The sequence below is a fragment of the Anastrepha ludens genome, chromosome 4 (assembly GCF_028408465.1).
Source record: "Anastrepha ludens isolate Willacy chromosome 4, idAnaLude1.1, whole genome shotgun sequence".
In the NCBI taxonomy this organism is placed as follows: domain Eukaryota; kingdom Metazoa; phylum Arthropoda; class Insecta; order Diptera; family Tephritidae; genus Anastrepha; species Anastrepha ludens.
Window position 1 is genome coordinate 80,673,400 of NC_071500.1, and position 21,813 is coordinate 80,695,212.

General features: G+C 35.2%; 1 protein-coding gene across 1 annotated transcript in view; it reads left to right on the top strand.

The window, feature by feature from the left end:
• LOC128861886 (protein still life, isoforms C/SIF type 2) overlaps positions 1-21,813 on the top strand; it is a 418,993-nt gene that overhangs the window by 281,361 nt on the left and 115,819 nt on the right. The window contains exon 10 of the mRNA XM_054100262.1: positions 15,584-15,698. Within this exon, the coding sequence (XP_053956237.1) occupies positions 15,584-15,698 (115 nt within the window). The remainder of the gene's footprint in view (positions 1-15,583; positions 15,699-21,813) is intronic.

Genomic DNA, 21,813 nt, shown 5'->3' on the forward strand with positions numbered 1-21,813 from the left:
CCAGCTTCATATTGTATGCCTTCCCGATCCGTAAGCAATTGTTGTTGTTTAGAATAATAAATTAATCGACAGGCTCCGAAAGTAACGGCCAGCTGCCGTTGCACATCAAACTCTCGTCGGGCAGTTGCATTTTCTACAATAACTTTGTATCCTTCTCAGACATCGGTATCCCCTTGGCCGTCGTTAAAGGGAAACTACACAACTTCTTTCTAAAGAAAGCGCAAGGCAGATGGAGGTCCGTTTCATCGTGTGCCATTTCAAAAGCACTGTGGCCTCAATACGATATAAACAGAACGCTTAAGGTGATGGGAACCCCCCGCCATTCAATTTCCAAACTCATTGCGGTGATCACGGGTCACTGGGTGATCGGCACTCATGCGGAGAAGCTTGGAATTCCGTACAACCCCCATTGCAGAAGCTATGGGGATCCTGCAGAGAAAGAGACTGTGGATCACTTTCTCTGCAAATGTCCGGCTCTGGCGGCTAGGCGCTTGAGATTCCTCAGCGTCCCCTTTGGGGATGACTTGATGAAATTCTCCAGCCTAGATCCCTTTTCTCTCCTCCGCTACATCAACAGCACTGGATGGCTGTAGACAGTTTATATCCTCCCTAAATCCTATCACAGGTAGTGGTCCACATTATGGTATCAAAACGGCACGTAAGTGCTACTTGTAGTGTACCTGGGGTACTCTTGCCATCTTACCTACCTACCTACCTTGTATCTATGGAGAATTTTTACAATCGACTTCCACGACTTTTTGAAAATCCTGGACGTATGTTACCCCTTAACTCAGTTCACTGTAAAGTTAGTTGCAGAAGCCATTGGACTAAAATCTTGTTCGCTGTTTATTGGCAAGATTTTTTGCAATTGTAAGAAATCAACGCAAATTTTGAGTCAGTAGCACTTCATCGTAGTACATTTTCATAGCTTATAAAACTGTGCAGCCATTTTTTTTATTCTAATTAAAATCTTAGAAACTTGTATACATTTTTTTCGAATTCTTATAAATCTTCTACAAAGTTTCATTCATAAGATGTTGACTGTATAAGTAGAATGAAATATTTTTCTATGAAAAAAAAAAACAAAACTTAAATTAAAAATAAATAGATAGCCAAAACCTTGCAATAAGTCGCGCTGCTATTACTGTAAACACAGATGTAAGTAACTAATTGGCTTTCGATAATTCCTAAATAAATTTATAGGAATACAGGTATGACTTTCAACGTGACGTTAAGTAAAAATAATTTAAGGGAGGGAAATAATAAAGCATTGACGCAGATAATGAGTCAGCGGCGTAGCGATCCTGAAAATAAAAAACGAAATGCATTAGCTGAAACACTTACCCTCAAATTATTTACCTATTATTACTCTACTTAGCTTATCATGAATTCCCTTACTACTCATAACATTGGTAGATAGTGTAAATTAATGTACATATACATTTATATGAGTACCAACACATGTACATATGTGCACATGACCATAACAGAAAGAGAAATAATATTGCACTACATTTGTACATACTTAGCGCAATCTAGTTTTAAATACAAGGTGGCGGAAGATTTTTAATTTGTGCAGATGGCGTTGGACGTCAATCATATTTGTGACTTATGAACTCGACGGCTGCAGTGGAGCAATGAAGCGGATAAAGGTGAAAATAAAGATTTCCAGCGCTTAAAAAAAATTTCTTTTTTTGGTAAGAAAGTTATTCAGCAATAAAATTGGATGTTTTATTTTGCGCCACCTTGTATATAAATATGTATTGGAATGCATATTTATGCGTTGGAAGCATCAAAAAAAGAAAATAATAATAATTTTTAATTAATGTCGAGAATCCGGCGTAATTCTTTGAAATTGAGGCCGGCAATCCGTGGCAAAAACTAGTTGCGATTTGCGCGCGCCAAACGAGCAAATTTTATGCCTTATTATAGTTACTGTTTTTCCTTATAATAATCCCTAAATAGATATCAGAAAATTATTTTAAAACTTTGAGGAGGTTGTGAGGCATCACTTCATGTTATGCATACTTTTATCTATATTATTTGAACAAATTTCGGCTAGAAAATGTTACATAAATAATATAAAAGTGCTGCATAAAATTTTATAAAATATAAATTGGGTTATTTGAAAAATATTTTCAGTCTAGTAATTAAGCCGTAATTCTTTACGAGAGAGTTATGTTGTACGTTTTTGCCTTTCATATAATTTTTAAAAGGCATGCACAAAGCCGCTGTAGCCGAATGGTTTGGTGCATGACTTTCATTCGGAAACGCGTAGGTTCGAATCTACCTGCATGAAACAACAAAATGATAGAACAGGTTTTCCAATAACGGTCGCCCCTCGACAGGCAATGGCAAACCTTCGAGCGGTTTTCTGCGATAAAAAACTCCTCATGAAAAATATCTACCATTCGGAGTAAGCCTAAAACTGTAGGTCCCTTCATTTGTGGAATAACATCTAGAATTACACCACAAATAGGAGGAGGAACTCAGCCAAACACCCCAAACAGGTGTAAGTGACAATTATTTGTGTCCTTATATATACACACTAAGCCGGGTCGATTTGTGGGGAGGCAAAAAAATCGCCCATTGCTCTGTGAAAATCATATTCTAGGGATCAAAATAAGAAACTTCGCCGAAGGAACCATACCTCTAAAACGAATTCTGATATCTCCCATTTTGGGTCGAACTCTTTAGTTTCTTTTCTATAACTCACTTAAATTAATTTTTTCATTTACATATGTTCTGACTAAATAAATTTCTTAAGAGAAAAAATAGATATTATTATAAATAAATAATAAATATTATTATATATAAATAAAAATAAAGAAAAAACATAGCCATTTAGCTAATTTTTTCATGTAAAGGCCAAAAATGGTGATATTTTAAAATGATTGTATGGAGAACCCCCCAGGGGAGTTCCAGGGGGACATCAGAATTCGTTTCAGAGGTATGGTTCCTTCGGCAAAGTTTCTTATTTTGATCCCGCCCGCCCTAATACACACACTAGATTTTACTGGATTTTTAGTTGTTTGTGCACAGCAACTCAAACTTTTTACGAATCGTTTACTTTACAGCACCACGCGGCTTATCACTTCAGCTATAAACTTGCAATGTGAAGTTTACGTTGTTATGATTAAAAAATATGTAATGCATTATTTTAAAGAAAAAAATAAGAATAATGCATTATTTTAAAGAAGCCTCTTAAGCGATTGCAATTCAAAAACATATAGTCTCCATATGCATGCATACTTAGACTTAGCCGAGAGCGAGCCAGCACTTTGGAATATGTTGAGTGCCTTTTTCATCATTACCAAAGCCGACAATGTAGTTGCCTTCTTACGAATGCAAATGCCACAGTGTTGCTGCTAAGGCGATTATTCAAATCAAAATCTCTAGTTTTCACCTTAGGAGCTGCCAACGGTGCTTTTACACGGACCGACAGCTGAGCATAGTTAAGAAGGAAATTCAGTAGCAAATGCACATATATAGGTATGTGTGTGTGCATATGTACATACTCGCATCCGCATGCATTTACTGCATAAAATGTTTTTGAAAAAAAAAAGCAGTGAGTAAGAATGATAAATACCTTTACGTATACATTTGCATGCGATGCAAAAACGCAAGCTCTATTATACTCCTTTAAGTGGCAGCGTTGTCAGCCGCTGGAAGCAAGCAAAATAAAAAGGTGTCAGCTACTTAAACGCACTGGTTGACTGTCTGAACTGAGGTTAAAAGTGTTACGGCTGAAGTTTAAAGGTTGCAATTGAAATGACGACAGGTGTATGCACTACTTGAGCAATAATGAAGAAGAAGTAGATATACCATACACTTATCACATATACACACTTACATATCTCATGACCACAAGGAGTGAAGCACCCTTGCTTGGGAATAATTTATGGTAACTCATACGCACTGTTGGGCATGTAAACGAGCATTTGTACCTACATATATATGTACAATACATATTATTTTACATGGCAGTTCATAGTGCTTGCATGTATTTATATACAGAAACTACCAAAAGTTGTGTAGAAAATATGCAAACTCAGTTTTCTTTTCAAATATCTCTGTGTCCATATCAGTTGATTTGTATAGTAACCTTTATGTGAACAAAACATGCTAATGTCATGTTGCATTTAATGTGAAATAATTACAAATATACGCATAAATAAGTAATATTCACTTATTCAGTTGACTCACCTCTTTACAGAATTGCCTTACGTAGTGTATGTCTACGGGTATCACAAACACTATTTTTATTATTTACCGGTAAATAAAAGTGAAAGATATTATTTTCATATTTATATATTATTCACTCGTGCAGCTTTTCTCTATTCAGTCAAGTGCCTCTACTTACCCAAATGATATTAAGTTGATGAAGATCTTTGTTTTTTGTTTTTTGGTTTTTGCTATTGTACTTGCATTGTGACAGCTATGTCATTCCTGCAACATACCCGCACGGTACTTATAGTTGTAAGTCAAAAAGTGAAGCACATGCCTCGAAGTGTATTGTAGTGTGAAGTGGTGGTGAGCTGTAAAGTGTAGATCTGCTCTGAGTTCACCAGTGTTAAGTAGAATGAAGGGCAGGTAAAATATCCCAACAGCTGTAAAATTGAGTCCCGCAAGTTCTTATTGAGGTGGTTGCTATAGTAGTCAATGCAATACACTTACACTAGAAGTCAAGTAAAATTGAAGAGTGTGAAATTCTTAATATTATTCAATACTAAACGTACTAAACGTTGCTAAGCCTCTCAGAGCTGTAAAGTGTAGATCTGCTCTGAGTTCACCAGTGTTAAGTAGAATGAAGGGCAGGTAAAATATCCCAACAGCTGTAAAATTGAGTCCCGCAAGTTCTTATTGAGGTGGTTGCTATAGTAGTCAATGCAATACACTTACACTAGAAGTCAAGTAAAATTGAAGAGTGTGAAATTCTTAATATTATTCAATACTAAACGTACTAAACGTTGCTAAGCCTCTCAGAATGCGTGAAAGTCAAGATTTTTTTTTTTGATGTGAAACATCTATAGGCTCACTTGTAAACCGAATCGGTGGCGTGGCGACGCTTGCCGTGGCGACGGGTCGCCACGCTATACTAAGGTATACATATATTATATATATTTTATGTGTAGTAGTATGAGAAGTGCTAAGCCAATTTCAAAGGAACAACTCACAAATGATGTGGGTTAAATTGTTTTAGTATGTGTGCCATGTTAGAGAGACAAATGTAGAGTTGCTAAAGAGCGGCAAGTTGGATGCTCGTGAGAGCTTAGTAAATGTTGGTGCGTTATGTGTTTTTGAATGTGTTCGGTAATTTGCTATGTAGATAATAGGAATTCGATTACAGAGAATTCATGGGAAACTGGAAGGCTGGCTAGAGTGGGCACCTTCGAGGCGCGCTCTCTGTGCGAAGAAATGACGAAGGACAGTGTTTGAGTTGAAAAATATCAAAAGGTCACAGAAAGCAGAGCCACAGCAGAAAGAAGTTTCATTACTCAATTATTTAAACCAAGTGGAACTATTTTGCAATGCCAAATTTGTTGCTTTATTAATTCGAAATGAAAAGTGCAAACTTATTGTATTTAATAGCAAATTCGAGATATGCCGGCTCGTAATGAGCAAAACTTGAAATTGAATAAAAAGTTTAAGCCTATGGAGGAAGGCATATTTTAAAGACACATTTTGATTATCATACAAAGTGACACAAAATTAATCATGCTATCGGATTATTTATATTTTTTACAAATAGAGCAGTACGTCAATCATAATTGAAATTTGTGAAGCGTAGAGCTGTTGTATAAAAACAGACAAGCAACGGCGGGCGTAAAGGTCAAAAGTCATCACTCAATATAATTTCTTTATTTATTATTTTTTTAATTTTATTTCATAGTTTTCAAGTATAAATCTGGATGATTAATTTTGCGCCACCTGAAAATTCAAAAATTCCATCACTCAAAATAATTTTTTTATTTAATATTTTTTTAATTTTATTTAATAATTTTCAAATACTAAGCTGGATGATTAATTTTGCGCCACCTGAAAATTCAAAAATTCCATCGCTCAAAATCATTTTTTACTTAATATTTTTTTAATTTTATTTAATAATTTTCAAATACAAATCTGGGTGATTAATTTTGCGCCACTTGAAAATTCAAAAAATTTCAGCACTCAAAAAAATTTTTTTATTTAATATTTTTTTAATTTTATTTAATAATTTTCAAATACTAAGCTGGATGATTAATTTTGCGCCAAGCAACGGCGGGCGTAAAGGTCAAAAGTCATCACTCAATATAATTTCTTTATTTATTATTTTTTTAATTTTATTTAATAATTTTCAAATACAAATCTGGATGATTAATTTTGCGCCGCCTGGAAATTCAAAAATTCCATGAATGATTTTGAGTCATTTTTTTATTTAATATTTTTTTAATTTTATTTAATAATTTTCAAATACTAAGCTGGATGCTTAATTTTGCGCCACTTGAAAATTCAAAAAATTTCAGCATTCAAAGCACACTTCAAAAAGAATTTCAATTGCACAACAACAATAGATGCTGTATTTGTGAGGTATCTTGATAATATTTCATCCAATACTTATGTATGTAACGTACTTTAGTTATCATCGACCAATCGTCACAGTAATACCGGCAGAGGAAACATCGAATATAACTATTACTGAAGGCGCAGATGAAAATATTTAAATTGTGACTTGATATTAATATCGAATTTTGATATCACATGTAAATAAATGTTTATTAAATAAAGTTACCATTTTCTGTAAGAAATTCGTAATACTTAATTTTTTCATTAGGCTTTATTTAATTCCTGTAATAATATTATCTTTTATGCATATTACTGGTACACACGCGATGTTTCACATCTGCCAGGTGTCCCATGACGGCTCACATTTTTTTTATTTCAGACTGTGCTCCTCAGTAAAAGAAAAGAATAATTTTTTTTTTTGCAATTTACGCATGTGTGTACCTTATTGAATGCCGCTCGTGAGCTTTTATATGCCGTGGTAGAAAAGGTCGTAAATATTATATTGAAATTAATTAAAACGCCTCTGTGGTTTCATATGAATTCATACATCACACTATATTCAATGTTATTTATTTTTGTTTTATTGTGTATAGCTATTTACTTGTAGTAAATTTGTGGGTCAAAAGTATGTCGTAGAACTATTCAAACTTTTCAAAAAATATCACATTTTAATTGTTTTAGCAATTTCATTTTGTTATCTCGGCACTTCCCTTGAACGCAAACGTTCTCTATGACTTTTTTGTTACTGTTATTAATCTACAAAACTCCTGAAATTTTTGGTGAAGAAACACCACTCCAGTTGTATATGTGAAAATTAGCAGTATTTGGTGTACAACAATCACAATGTTGGGTAATAAGTTCAAGAATTAACTTAATAAGTGAGAATAGGCTAGGTTAAAAACCCTCCACCGGCGAACCATAAATGTCTCTGATCAAGAGAAGAGAGAAAAGAAAAATTACACGAAAAATTTGTAAAGCAAAGCACTTGCGGTTGAAAATTGTGTTGTGGTTGCAAAAATATTATCCAAAGTAAATGTCGGCCTCCCCGTGGTCGTGTTAGTTGATAGGGGACTAGTATTCGGTAAATTTACGACTGACATGAAAGCTTCAGAAGAGATTGTAAGTCCATCCAGGATAACGAAAACAGTGGCAGGCCATCGACAACAAAAACTGATGAAAATATCAATAAAGTGGAGGAAAATTTGATCAATAACGGCAAATCAATCAATACCCATCACTGAGCTGGCAGACTAACTACTAACATATATATATTACGAGGTGTGCCAACTAAATTCCGAAAATCTTGTATATATATTTATAAATTTTTACTATCGAAACTAAAAGCTTAGCCGCCCTGGCACCGAGTTACCACTCCCCTGCACAATGCTTAATGAAAGGAATAAACGCAGTAAGCTATCGAGCATCGTCAGTTCTAATTAAAATGAAAAGCTATTGGTTGTGGCTCGCATGATCAGGCTCCATTTATCTTCAATCCAAGATTCAGTCTCCGAAAATGATGTTATTACCTATTGGTGAAGAATACCAAGACTGGCAATTCTCACTTTCCACATGCCATATGTTAGTTAAAAAACACACACCTCTAAGCTCAATTTAGCTCGGAATTGCTACTGCCATATACGATAAGATTTTATCACCAGACCTATGGGCATCTGATGTTAACGTATTTGGTGACCGTTTCGGTTTTGTCAACGAGGGGAAAAATAACAACAGCACTCATAGCTACCAATAGACTGCAGGGTGTTGATCAAATAAAAGACCCGGATATTTGATATTTTTGACACGAAATTTACACTCCGTAATCACATTGACTTTATCATTTCAAAATCTTATACGATGCTTGATTTCATTCAGCGAAATAGCTCGGAGTTCTCTGACCCAAACACATTAAAATGGCTTTGCACCTCTTTCTTACATTCTCACCTTCAAAATGCCATTATTATTTGATAGCCTTATCATCAATTCTCCATCAATAGGATTTAAAAAGTTCAAGAGGATTTTCTTAAGTATGCTCTTCCGGAAAAAATAAATTTTAATGTTCCAAGGAGAGAACTTCGAAATTCCTACTCTTTTTATGGAAGTAATATGAAAACAAATTATGCCCCAAATGCGTCAATTGCTCGCGCTCAAAATTAATTCAACCGGATCTCATCTCTTATCGAGCTTTATTTTTCTCTGTCTAATGTTGTTTTCATTAACCTTCTGAAATCTTGTGTATAATAGCATTTAATTAAAGTGAGTAGTCTGTACGGATTTGTTGTTTAAAGACTTTATGTTTAAGAGGTCCAGAATTTCAAATCATGGGGATTCTTGGCGGACAAAATAAAACTATTTTATGTGTTCTCCTTTTTCTATACTAAGTAATGCAAAGTTATCTCAGATAAAAATTAAAACGTGATCAGCAGAAATTTTACAAATTAGTCATAGCACCCAAAATCTGATTATACACATTTTGTGTAAGTGCATAGTTCGAAAACAAGCTTTAACCGCTACATGCAATGAATTTTATATACCGCAAAATACCATAATCACGGCATTACCATTTTAAAGCCGCGAAATCCCAAAATATACAATATGTTCTGGGCTTAAATGTCATAGCGAAAATGGAACACCAATATGAGCGGATAAGTAGATTTATTTCCAATACCTAAATTGAATTTTGAGTACCTAGTGAGAATGGCAAGTAGGTGGTTTCGAAGGAAAATGAACAAACGCAATTTTAAGTATTACTCCATATGCAATTCTATTTATTTTCTAGTTTGAACTGATCAAAGAATATTGATATTTTTATATTCGTGCATACAATAGTGGTTTTTTTATTCTACCATTCAGGACTTTAAAATACATACTGCACTTGAACTCTTACGCATCTTCTATGACGACTAGTCTTCACGTAATTGTTTGAACTTATATACGAATTCTCATTTCTCACTGCTTTGGTAAAATGAGCAGCCTTTGGAGTGTCAAACAATTTTCTTCATCATTTTCCTGCTGCATGCCCTCTTTTCTGGATAACTTTTTGCGAGCTCGTCAAAAATTTAAATATGCACCCTAAATTTGAATTTCTTGTAACTGAAGTAGCTGTAAAACAAGTGCACGAGAGTAGATATGTATGCACGTGAAAACAGTTGAAGTTCGGAAAAGGTATATTACCGGCGATATTAAGCGACGAACGGCCGCACTAGCTGACGAAAGCAATTCTCATGCACTTTCTACATTAAATTTCAAGATTTTTGTTTAACACTGGTTTCTTTTGCGAACAAAAACGCAGCGTGCAACACAAATTTGCACATTCTTTGTGGTGCTTAGGCATACATACGGTAGAGTGCATAAATATATAAATGTACACATAAATTATATACGTACATATGTATATATTAAAAGAACTCCAGCGTTTCTCACAGCTTCTCTTCAAAAGACGTAAACTGATTTGCAAGCAGAAGCTAAGCCTTACAACAAAAAACCTTATCAAAAAGAATGAAGGCAGTTTTCTAGTGGAGCTGCTTACAAATATCTCAAGTGTATTTTTGTGTGTCGTGCCATATAGTAGTTACTCGTGCAAAACTCTTTTAAAACACAATCTATTCAGGTGTAAAATATATGCAACGAAAAAACAAAACATTTTAAATGGAAACTATAATTATGTGTGAGCGTGTAAATATGCTGACATAGATAAGTTTGGCAGAAATACAATGACAGGGCGTGTAGTTGTAACACAAAAGTTGGTACAAAATCTTCAAAAAATAATCGCTATCTAAGAGCGCTGAGCGTATACATAAGTTATTCAATATACTACTGTGGGCAAAAAGTAAGGTGAATTTATTTGTCAAACTTCGCGGAATTAAAATTTCGCTCTAGTTATTTTTTTCATGAGTTGGCAGCACTGTTAATAATGTCATTATCAGTAATATATTTACGCTTGTGTTTACCAAACGACCAAGAGTGCATTTTTCGATTTTTACAATGTCTGATTTGATTGAGTAGAGAAATGCCATCAAATTTTGTTTGCGGAATAAAATTTCGGCTGCGGAAGCATTTAGCATGTTGCACAAGGCATTTGGTGATTCGACCATGTCGCAGAAAAATGTTTATAAGTGGTAAAAAGACTTCAAAAAGGGTGGAGAACGTGTTGATGACTTGGAGCGCTCCGGACGACCATCGACGTCAACAGATGACCAACACGTCAGTAAAGTGAAAGAGTTAGTGCTCAAAAATCGTCGGTTGACTGTTAACAACCTTACTGATATGATCGGAATATCAGAAGGATCTGTGAAAACCATTTTGAAAGACCATTTGGGCCTACGAAAAGTCAAATCTCGTTTGGTGCCGAAAACTCTCAATTTCTTGGAAAAAAGTCCTCGCGTTGATGTGTGTGAAACAATGCTTTCAGACTATCAGGACAAGCTCAAATGCATCATTACGGGAGATGAGACTTGGATCTATGCTTACGACCCTGAAACAACCGACCAATCAAGTCGAGGCCAGACCGAAAAGAGCACGTCAAAGTCGTTCAAAAATAAAGGTCATGATGACAGTTTTTTTCGATTTTCGTGGTGTGGTGCACTATGAATTCCTTCCACCTGGCCAAACTGTTAATAAGGAATATTATTTGAGCGTTACGAGTATGCGTCGTTTACGTGAAGCAATTCGTCTAAAAAGACCAGAATTATGGGCCAACAACTTTTGGTGTTTGCATCACGATAATGTACCGTCTCACACTGCATTCGTTCTTCGTAACCATTTCGCCAAATATTCCGCGCATGTCGTTCCGCAACCACCGTATTCGCCTGATTTGGCTCCGTGTGACTTCTGACTATTCCCAAAACTCAAAAGACCACTCCGGGGAACACGTTTCGAGTCGATTGAGGAGATAAAAGCTGAATCGAAGAAGATGCTGATGGATATACCGGAAATGGACTATTTGGCATGTTTCGGGGATCGGAAAAATCGTTGGCATAAGCGTATTTCATCGAGAGGGGATTATTTTGAAGGGGATGAAATTGATTTACAAGAATAAATAAAGATTTTTCATTTTACAACCAAATTCACCTTACTTTTTGCCCACAGTAGTAAGTCGTTCAATATTTATAGATGTTATTTATTGTACCCCGAATTATAAACCTAGAACTTCGGTTTTTTTTTAATTTAAGTCTTTAGTGTGGACGTAGTGTTACATAATTATATATACTCGTATATTTTAAATATTATTAGTATTATATGCTAGCGCGCTGGCTGGGGCGCAAAGTGCCGAAGCAAATAAATTCCATTGAGATTGATTCCTGGCTTTAAGCTTTATTTGTAGTCATGTCAGTCGAAGCTGTCGTGAACTCATCGTACAGGCTCTTTCTCCAAGATCCTTTAGGTCGACCTCTACGGCGTGAGCCTTATGGACTCCAATCTAAGCAGATTCTGGTGATATCAGTCGCAAATTTTCGCAAAGTATGACCAATCCATCTCCACTAATGTTCGCGAACCTCAACTTCAGCTGTACTTTGCCCACCTCGGGTGAGAAACTCATCATTTGACACCAAGTTATGGGGCCACGACATGTGCAGGATGACTCTAAGGCAGCGATTTATGAAAGTTTGAAGCTTTTTTCACAGTTATATAGGTGCACTGATTTTACGTTGGAGTTAAAAATCATAAACTTTGTTTTCGAGGTTAGCTGTTTAGAATATCATAAACTTTTTGGGTAAGGCAAAGGATGCTCTAGCTTTAATTATTATGCATTCAACATCAACTACAGTGCCACGGAAGTGCTTTTCAGTCAGACCTTACGTTATCCAGGGAAACAGGCGAAAATCGGAGAGAACCTCGTATAGGTCATGTGGCGGGTGTACAGAGTCCTTCGTTTGCAGTTTTTTTAATTAGGTTTCACCAACATGAACAGCTCATCAAGCATTGTCAAGTCAAAGACCCACTTTAATACGCCATGGCCCATAATTTAGCCACTTTTCCCTCAATGGCAGACTCAAATGGCAGGGAACGCCACGGTGAAGGGTTAAAAAATAGTCGATTTTTGGGATTTTGACGTGATAACGTCTTATAATTCGATTTAACAGGCTGCACGCTCGAAAAAATGTGTCGTTACCTTGCTCATTTGTCGTTACCTTGCTCATTTATCGTTACCTTGCTCATTTGTCGTTATCTTGCTCATTTGTCGTTTCCTTGCTCATTGCCGTTACCTTGCTCATTTGTCGGTACCTTGCTCATTGCCGTTACCTTGAATGAACTGCAAGCGAAAGCGCGGAACGAACGACAAAGCAAACAAAGCAAACGAACGGCAACGTTCGACATCTTGCTCTCTCCTACTTAAGTGAGCGTATATATGTATGTATTGTATATGCGCATATGTACATATATAAATTCACGTATTTGTATTTGCATATGCCTTCTTCCTGTGTGCATGGTAATGAACCATTTCTCTGTTGAGAATAGGACGATGATAGAAAAAGTTAGTTAGTTTCGTTAAACTATCGTCAGTAAACCGACTTTACAGACAACCTCTTTTTTTTTGTAAGTAGGAATGATTATTCGAGGTTCGGACAAACGGCAATTTATTATATGTGTATGTATTAAACTATGTCGATGTAAATTTTTATTAAAAAATATTAAATAAATATAAATAAGTTTATGTAAATAAACGTAACGAATTAAAAAAAAATGTCGTCATCTGGTGGCAGCGATACAGCAATGAATAATCATCTGAAATCACAAACCAAAAAATTTTATTAATCTACACAATAGTGGCTATCGTTGTACGTAGCCGTTTCTTTTTTTTTTCTAACAAAATGGTGGTGATTTGAATTTCGGCGATAACAAAGATTTTGAAAAAAAGAAAATTAAAATCGGTTCATTAGTCTTCGAGAAATCGGTGCCACCGTATCAAAAAAAGTCGGTTCGAGACAAACGCGTTTGAAATAAAGCATCGTTTCGTAAGCGCTACGGGGCCGAGCCGTCGGGCGCTCACTTAAGTGCACATAGAATCGGGAACAAAACGAATTTTGCTTTAAAATTTTTACCACATTTTCTTGAGTAGTTATACTAACAATTTATGCAAAAAAAATCGATTTTTTTGAATTTTCACAGTGGCGTTCCCCCTTAAAGCTATGTGACATTGACTTTTTAAAGAACTAATTTAATTTGTATTCTTATTCCTTCACGGTGCTCAGTAACGTGAGGAGTGAAGGTGGGAGTAGTGAGTAATAACTTGACTCAGACTCAGTTTAAGTAACAGTTTTTCCTAGTTGCGTTTGAAATTTCATAAAAGTACGTTGCCCTATTATTACACTTTACATTTCTCAGGCTTAACAAAAAACACTCTTATGTGAAATGAAGTCAAGTCTGACTATATGTAATAATTAATTTACACAAGCGAGATATGCTAAACAGCTGCCGATTTTCGGTATTAAGAGCATGGGAACTTCTTGTGCAGCAGCAAGAGTATCGTTGTTTAACTGCCACACCTCGTAAAACATGCTACCCACAGCATGGATTCCACCAAATTCACTGCATAGGTTTCAAGCCTTGAATATAGGAATTTCCCGTTATTTCGATATATAGATTCAGACAGACAGTTAAATATTTATATTTGAATTATTGTAATTAATCTGAGTTTGATGACCAATGACAGTACCATGCATGGAACCCTCTCTATTCAGTAAGGCCATAAATTTAGCGTCTTCTAAATTGCATTCATACCTTTTCTTTTCTCTAGATCAGCGCTTTGTAAAACTCAAAAAACTTCCCAGGGCTTTTTGTCATTATGTTTGCTAGAACAAATACGATTCTATTCGGTTAGCTTAAAGAAAATGTGGGCCGAGGTAGAGAGGGGAGAAAGGTTGGTTTTGTTTAAGATATTTATTGAGAAGCCTTGGCTTTAGAAGATTTGATTTTATTTGATTTGAATAGATTCAAATTTAGAAATTAGGAAAGACTTTCGATTCTTTCAAGTACTCCATATCAGGGATCTTTCTTATTATCCTATTGGAGAGATCATGATGAAATGAAGATTATTTTATATGCTTTAGTACGAGTATGCGTACAGTGAGCGCGTTCAATTTCTCATATCATTTGCCTTTTAATAGATTGAGAGGAAAGATATACCTAAAACTCTAGTGAATTTTTATGTTACCTATTGTAATTTGAGGTTTACTCTGACTTCTAAATTCACCACTTTGATAATTGATATTGAATGGCTCAAGAGTTCACAAAAAGATTATTCCACACCTTCCCTGTAAATCGCAGTTTTGCATTTAAAATTACCCCTTTATTAGAGCTCGAGTATTTTTAAAAAGTAGTGAAACCTCCCTTTTTGATTTCCCTTCTGTGCAGGTGATTACACTATACAATATAGCGGCACCAAAAATGTATGCATAAAATATACTACATACATAGTATATTAAGCACTCATGCGTCCTTCCGCTTACATAGCAGTTTGAATTCATCACTAGAAATAAGCGTTCATTTATCTGCCTTGCTAATGTATGAAACTTACAAGACATATTATCAGCCGGTCGGTCTTTCTTCAGGACAAACTGTTATTCAATGCAACAGAACAAAAGGGATAACACCACATGCACACCTACATGTCTACTTACCCTTATAAGCTGTTCTCAGTACTCTATTGTACTCGTACTCTATATGACTAACATCACACAAGAGGGAAATAGTAACCATAAATGCATGTAGATATGGACATGTGGACATACATGCATGTCCATTCATATGTATAGCTTACTTCACTATTTTATATCAGAATACATTTCCTTTGTCATTTTACGAGTATCTACTTGGTGGAACTATCCACCAGTTCCATACTGCATACCTGCTGCTGTCAAACTGTCCCATTCTTCTCGTATATAAATACTGTTATAGCATAAATAAATAAACACAAATACAATAAAGTCTATTTTTCTGCATTATTCGTTATGCTAGATTTCAATACTCGTACTGATTCCCTTTTTCTTATTTTCTTTAATTGTTACACATATTTATGGTATATACGTCTTCGTTACAGGTATTATCAAGGGAGACGAAATAATGGTGATCAATGCTGCAATTGTATCCGACTTGGATATGATGTATTTGGAAAGTGTATTGCAAGAGGAGCAGTCGCTGTGCATGATGATGCGGTAAGTCAAAGAGGCACTCGTACATACAAGTACATAAGTACATATAAGTATACATATGTCTGACCTATACGTCTGCCCTAAATCATTTGACATAGAATTAATTCGTTGATACCCGTTGTGCATTACAGCGGGCTTTATATTCCTTTAAAGCATGTGCTTTGCTACAGCTTTTGTTACAGGCTACTATAGGAAAGTTTTGCAAAAAAATACACGTAAAATTCAAAAAATGCATGCTTTAACATGGGCAATTGACAGGTCCCGAACGTTAAATAAAATGTTCACCGAACTCGCCCCTCAACAAGTCGATTGTTACGCGTGCTGTGTGGCATGTGGCACCGTCTTGCTGAAACCACATGTCATGCAAGTAAAGCTCTTGCATTTTGTGCAAAACAAAACTGGATATCATTTCACGGTAGCGCTCAACATTCAGAGTTACGTTACGATTCGCAGTTGCGGTATGTCGTTCGGCTTCAATTCTTGCACCAGCTGTATTTTGAAAGGCTTCACACCTAAATCCTTTCGCAAAATTTTCCACATTGTTGAGTAACAGAGGTCCAATTGCTCTGAACAGCGACTAATCGATAATTGATGGTCATCATTAACACTGGCCGATACAGCTACAATATTTTCTTCATTTCGCACTCTACATAAGCGTGTTGGTGGTTTGATGTCCAATAATGTAAATTTGGTTCTAAATTTAGTCACAATAGGTCGAATAGCCGCTTCAGTGGGTCGATTAAACTGACCATAAAATGGAAGAAGCGCGCGATAAACTTTCTTAACAGAACACGCATTTTTATAATAAAATTCAATGATTTGCAAGCGTTGTTCGTTTGTAGGATGATTCATGGTTAAATTATAGACTAAACTGAAGATGTTTGACAGTGAAACAAAATACGAAACGTGCGTCAGCTGTATAAACCAACTTTTTAAAAAAATAAAAGCTAAAAAATCACCCGTTACTATACGCTTTCAACCTGGCAAGCATCAAAGTAATATCTACACAACTAACGTATAGAACAAGCTGCACGTTAACTTTTGAGGTACCTCATCTTTTCAACCTCATTGACTACCAAGTTTTCCATTATTTCCTTTTTTGACTTTGAGTTAGATGAAACGGAAAAGTCGTTCTTATTAAATAACCTACTATATGAAAAGCCGTAGGCATTTGTGCCTGACTACGATTTTATGAAATTCGAGCTCGGGTTGGAAACCCACTGTGGGCATGAAACATCAACTGATAGAAAGGGAGTATTTCTAAATCGAGAAGGTTTCCCATAAAAAACCCCGCCATTTGTGGATCAATATCAAAACACATACCTGAAATTGGAGGAGGATATCGGCCAAACAACCCGCTAAACGATCATGCATGTAAATCTCTATAGTCAAAGCACGGGTTCTATGTTAAACAGCATTCAAAGAAGCACAGGAATAGGCGCCTATCATAACATAGAGAACCATTTCAAAGAAGAGAAATAAGAGAACCATTCAGAGAAGTCCCTTTTTTTTGCCACCTAATGACAAACTAATACCGGGAGTCTCTATTGAGAGAAAATACGAGGTGTGTTCAAAAAGTATCGCGAATTTTATGTTTTTTCAAAAATTAGTTATTTATTCATTAATATCTATTTTGGCCCCTTCAAAGTAATACCCATGAGAAATTATGCACTTGTGCTAACGTTTTTTTTAAATCTTCGAAGCACTTCAAAAAATGATTTTTTTTTTTATCTTGTTCAGCTCCTCCTTCGATGCCGTCTTTATCTCGTCAATCGTAGCATAGCGTCGTCCTTTCATGGGCCCCTTCAGTTTCGGAGACAAGAAAAAGTCACATGGGGCCAGATCTGGGGAATACGGTGGCTGTGGTATCATTAGTGTGTTGTTTTTAGCCAAAAATTTGCGTACAAGCAACGATGTGTGAGCAGGTGGCATCTATTAACAAACAGCGGGAAATTAGTTGCGCACCTAATAATATACTATATTTTATTTCCTATTTTTCTTTTAAGCAACAAAAAATTTGGCTAAAACATAAAAACTAACTACAAATAATATAATTTTCTAAAGAAAAATAAGGAAGAAAAATAAAATCTACGTTTATGCTTTGTGAAAACATGAGAATCAATTTTATTCACGAGCGATTGGTGGGTTTTGCACTTGGAGCACATAAAACAGGTGCGCCGCTTGTACCCCGGATGATCTGATTTTTACCATCATATTATAGGGAATACCACTCAGAAAAAGATCTTCATTTGCAACCCTTTCAGACATTTGTGCAATATTTACTATTATTAATATTTATTTAGTATAAATTAATTCGGAATAAATATTATAACGCACGAGCAACCAAGGCTATCGGCACTTTTTTGGCACAATCACAGTCACTTGACCTGCAGCGGAATCTGAAAAAAATTACTGTGCGCAGAAAGAGTCTTACAAAAATTATGCAGCACCTTTTCTATTGCTAAAATTAAACGTTTAGCTGCAATGGAGTTTATTTTATTATTGTATTATGTAGTTTTTTTTTAAATAATGTTTCTATTACTAAACAAAAGCTGCCAAAGTTACGCAATTTTAAATGTAAAAAATATATTGTAAAAATTTGTAGAAAGGGTTCAAGAAACCCGTTATAGTGCTGCAAAGCAAATGTTATGTAATTTTTTAATATTGTAATAGGTTTGTGTTGAAAAAGCTACTTGTAAAAACCATCTGCCATCATCATCATCATCATCGTCATTGTTGGCTGGACAACCCTGGTAAGGTCTTTGCCTGCTGTAGCATATGCTTCCAATTGTCTCGGTTTCCATGCCCGAAATCTCGAAATCCCAAGCCTGCGTCTTCTTCTACACCGTCAATCCATCTAAGCGGCGGGCGGCCCCTTTTTCTCTGTGTGTGGCATTTTATCCGTATTAGTCCGCCCATGAGTGACCTGCCCATCTCAATCTGTTGATCATGATTGTGCTTATCACAGATGGGTGCCTATATATTATAGTTTTTCGAGTTCTTAATTGTAACATTTGCGCCACTCGCCTTTATCGCATATCGCGCCAAAATTTTTTCACAAAACTCTCCTCTGGAGACTCTATTGGAATTTTTTTCCCATATTGTTCTAAAGAATCCGAATCTCCTATGAGCTATGTCAAGAAAAGCGCTCCATATAAATTGGCCCACCCTAATGTGCATATGTATGTACTATTATCACTTTTGACATGTAATAAATTTTTGAATTTTTGAAAAACATTGTACAGTCGCACACTGTTACAGCGAACATAATGTATTCTGAAATAATAGCGCGACCTTACAAATCTACAAGGAAATCAAATCTATAAAAGTCGTGTAAAACCAGTCAATACATCAATGTCAAAGAATAAAGGAAATTCCCTCTAAAAAATTACTAGAATAACTTCTGCGCTAACACAATCCAACGCAGCTGGCATAAACAGAAATACCAATAAACAGAATAATGGGCAAATGTAAAAGTGAGACAAATGTTGCAATTCAATTGCAACTGCAATTTTTTCACTTTCAGCACAAAAGCATTTACTAGCATGAAGTGCGAGGTAAATATACCTACATATACATATATGTACGTATGAATCAATACAATATAACCACAAACCAACAAACAATGCACTGAGGAAATTTCCTTTTACTTGTAATGTAAATATATCAACGTATGTATATCTAAATAAGTTACTCATCCGTTCATACATACATATAAATTTTGCGGACATTTACTTCGAATTCATGCAGTAAACAATTGCATCGATATAGCAACAACAAGGCAAACAGTAGCTTATTCGATGTAATGTTAATAACAGTGCGAGGAAACGTGCATACATACAAATTCGATATTGTCAATACACACACGTAAAGTTACAATACTGGAGCATCAGGAATTTTTAGTTGAGCACTGATTTGTTGGTAAATTGTGAGAGTAACAACAATAAAATACACACTCAATCAATTAAGAACACAGTTTTGCAGTTAGGGAAATGAAGAGATGTTAAGCAAAGAAACTTATCGTAAAAGACGAGCAACACATATAAAATGAAATTTATATTTATTTAACCAGGCAATGAAAACAAAAAATTTCTTCTAAATTGCACTCGTACTGTTTTACTTTTTATCCAAGGTAGTTTGGTATGAAAATAGCAAAAACGTGATACCTCGCTTATAAATGAAGCAAAACTACTCAAATTCGACACAAATGATTAATCTAAAGAAAGAAGCAGTGACTTGATAAAACTCTCCCCAGCTTGGTACACATATTGCTCCTCCCTTAATTCGGATTTGATTTAATATTATATAGATCGGATAAAAAACACGGCCACTTTTTTATGTTAACAGTAAATTTTTGTCCGTCCGTCTAATATTACAAGTTATAGCACTCACTCACTATGACTTTGTTTAGTTCCCAAACTTAAGAACCAGCCCCAATTTTACTAATAGGCCGGACCAAATTTAGCCTTGTTTATTAGTCCTTTAATACTGGTTTGTTCAACAAATGTTGCAGTTCGATAATAAAATCATAACTTTATGATTTTAAATACAATTTATTATTCAGTAAAGTTCCCTTAAACTTCAATGAACCTGTTCCAACGGGACTCCAATTTATAAATTCCATCCCTGAAGTGAGAATCTGGAAAGGCTGCAAAATATGCTGTTATGACGTCATCATTTGATGAAAAACGCTTTCTACGCATGAATTTGTTTAGGTTTGCAAACAGATGGAAGTTGTTAGGGGTCAAATCTGATGAATACGTTGGATACTCCAGCAATTTGAACTTTAATTCATTGATTTTAGCCATTGTCAAAATGCTCCTATGACACAATGCATTGACCTGATGAAAAATAATAATAATAATAATTTTCTTCTGCAAACTGGTTCTTTTTTCTCGAATTTATTCCTTCAGTTAGTCTAAAAGGTTACCATAATATTCAGACTTCATTGCTTTACCAGTTTGCAAGTAATTCAAACATCCCAAAAAGCTGATGCCAAGACCTTCTTGGCCTATTTCTGGGCACTAACTCGTTTCGCAGCCGAAGAACCAGGTTTACACCACTCTTTAGCCTTTGCTTTGATTTAGGATCATAGTGATAGAACCAAGTCTCCTCCATAGTGATTAATCGATGCACAAAATCCACTTTATCTCTCGAAAATGCTCTAAATATTGGTGAGAAAGTATCATTCGAATGTGGTTTTGTTCCATTATTAGCGAATGTGGCACCCATTTTGCACACAGCTTTCTGAAACACATTACTTCAGTCACTCGATGATATTCCAATACCTATCCTGTATTTTTTCCTGTACTTTCTCTACGATTTCTAGTGTTGTTGCTGTTTTTGGACGTTCTTGACGTGGATCAACTTCAAGGTTTGACCAACCACTTTTAAATTCAGCAACTCACCTTTTCACTGTACCAGTTGATGTCGAAAAGTCTTTATACACTTTCAACGTTCGTTCATAAATTTGCTTTGCTTGTAAGCCTTGCAAAAATAAAAATTCAATCACTGCACGATACTTAATTTTTTCCATTGTAGAAAATACTGAAGAGTGCGCCAACATAAAATAAAATTGAGGCTAGTAGCAGCGCCCTCTCTTATCGAACCTCAAAACTTATTGAACAACCTAGAATATATAATATTCATATCACTAAAATACTTCTTTCATATTCTTAATTTTTTGTCAATCCTTTAGAATGCTTCTCTTATCCAATAATTGATATCGTCAATACTTTTGCACTATACAAAAACACTATTTTGTACTATTTATTAGACAATAAACTTAGACAATAGCACTACAGATGTGTTAGTACAAAAATACTATATCTTTAAGAGGATTTATAAACGCACAAGCATTAGTATTTCATTTGGAAACTTTCTTAAAATTGTATCTAGAATGTTACATTTATGTTGTTTACCAAGATTATCCTATCCGAAGGCACTTAGTATTGCTAAGTAATGTTTGTGATGTTTTTGTTGGTGCACCTCCATGAAATAGCTTGAATAAGCATACAGTGACTCACAAAAGTATTTTGCATGAGAAGACAAATAAGTTCACGCTTCAATTCCTGTATATTTTTTAAATTCATTTGTTAATTATTTCATAAATTCTTAA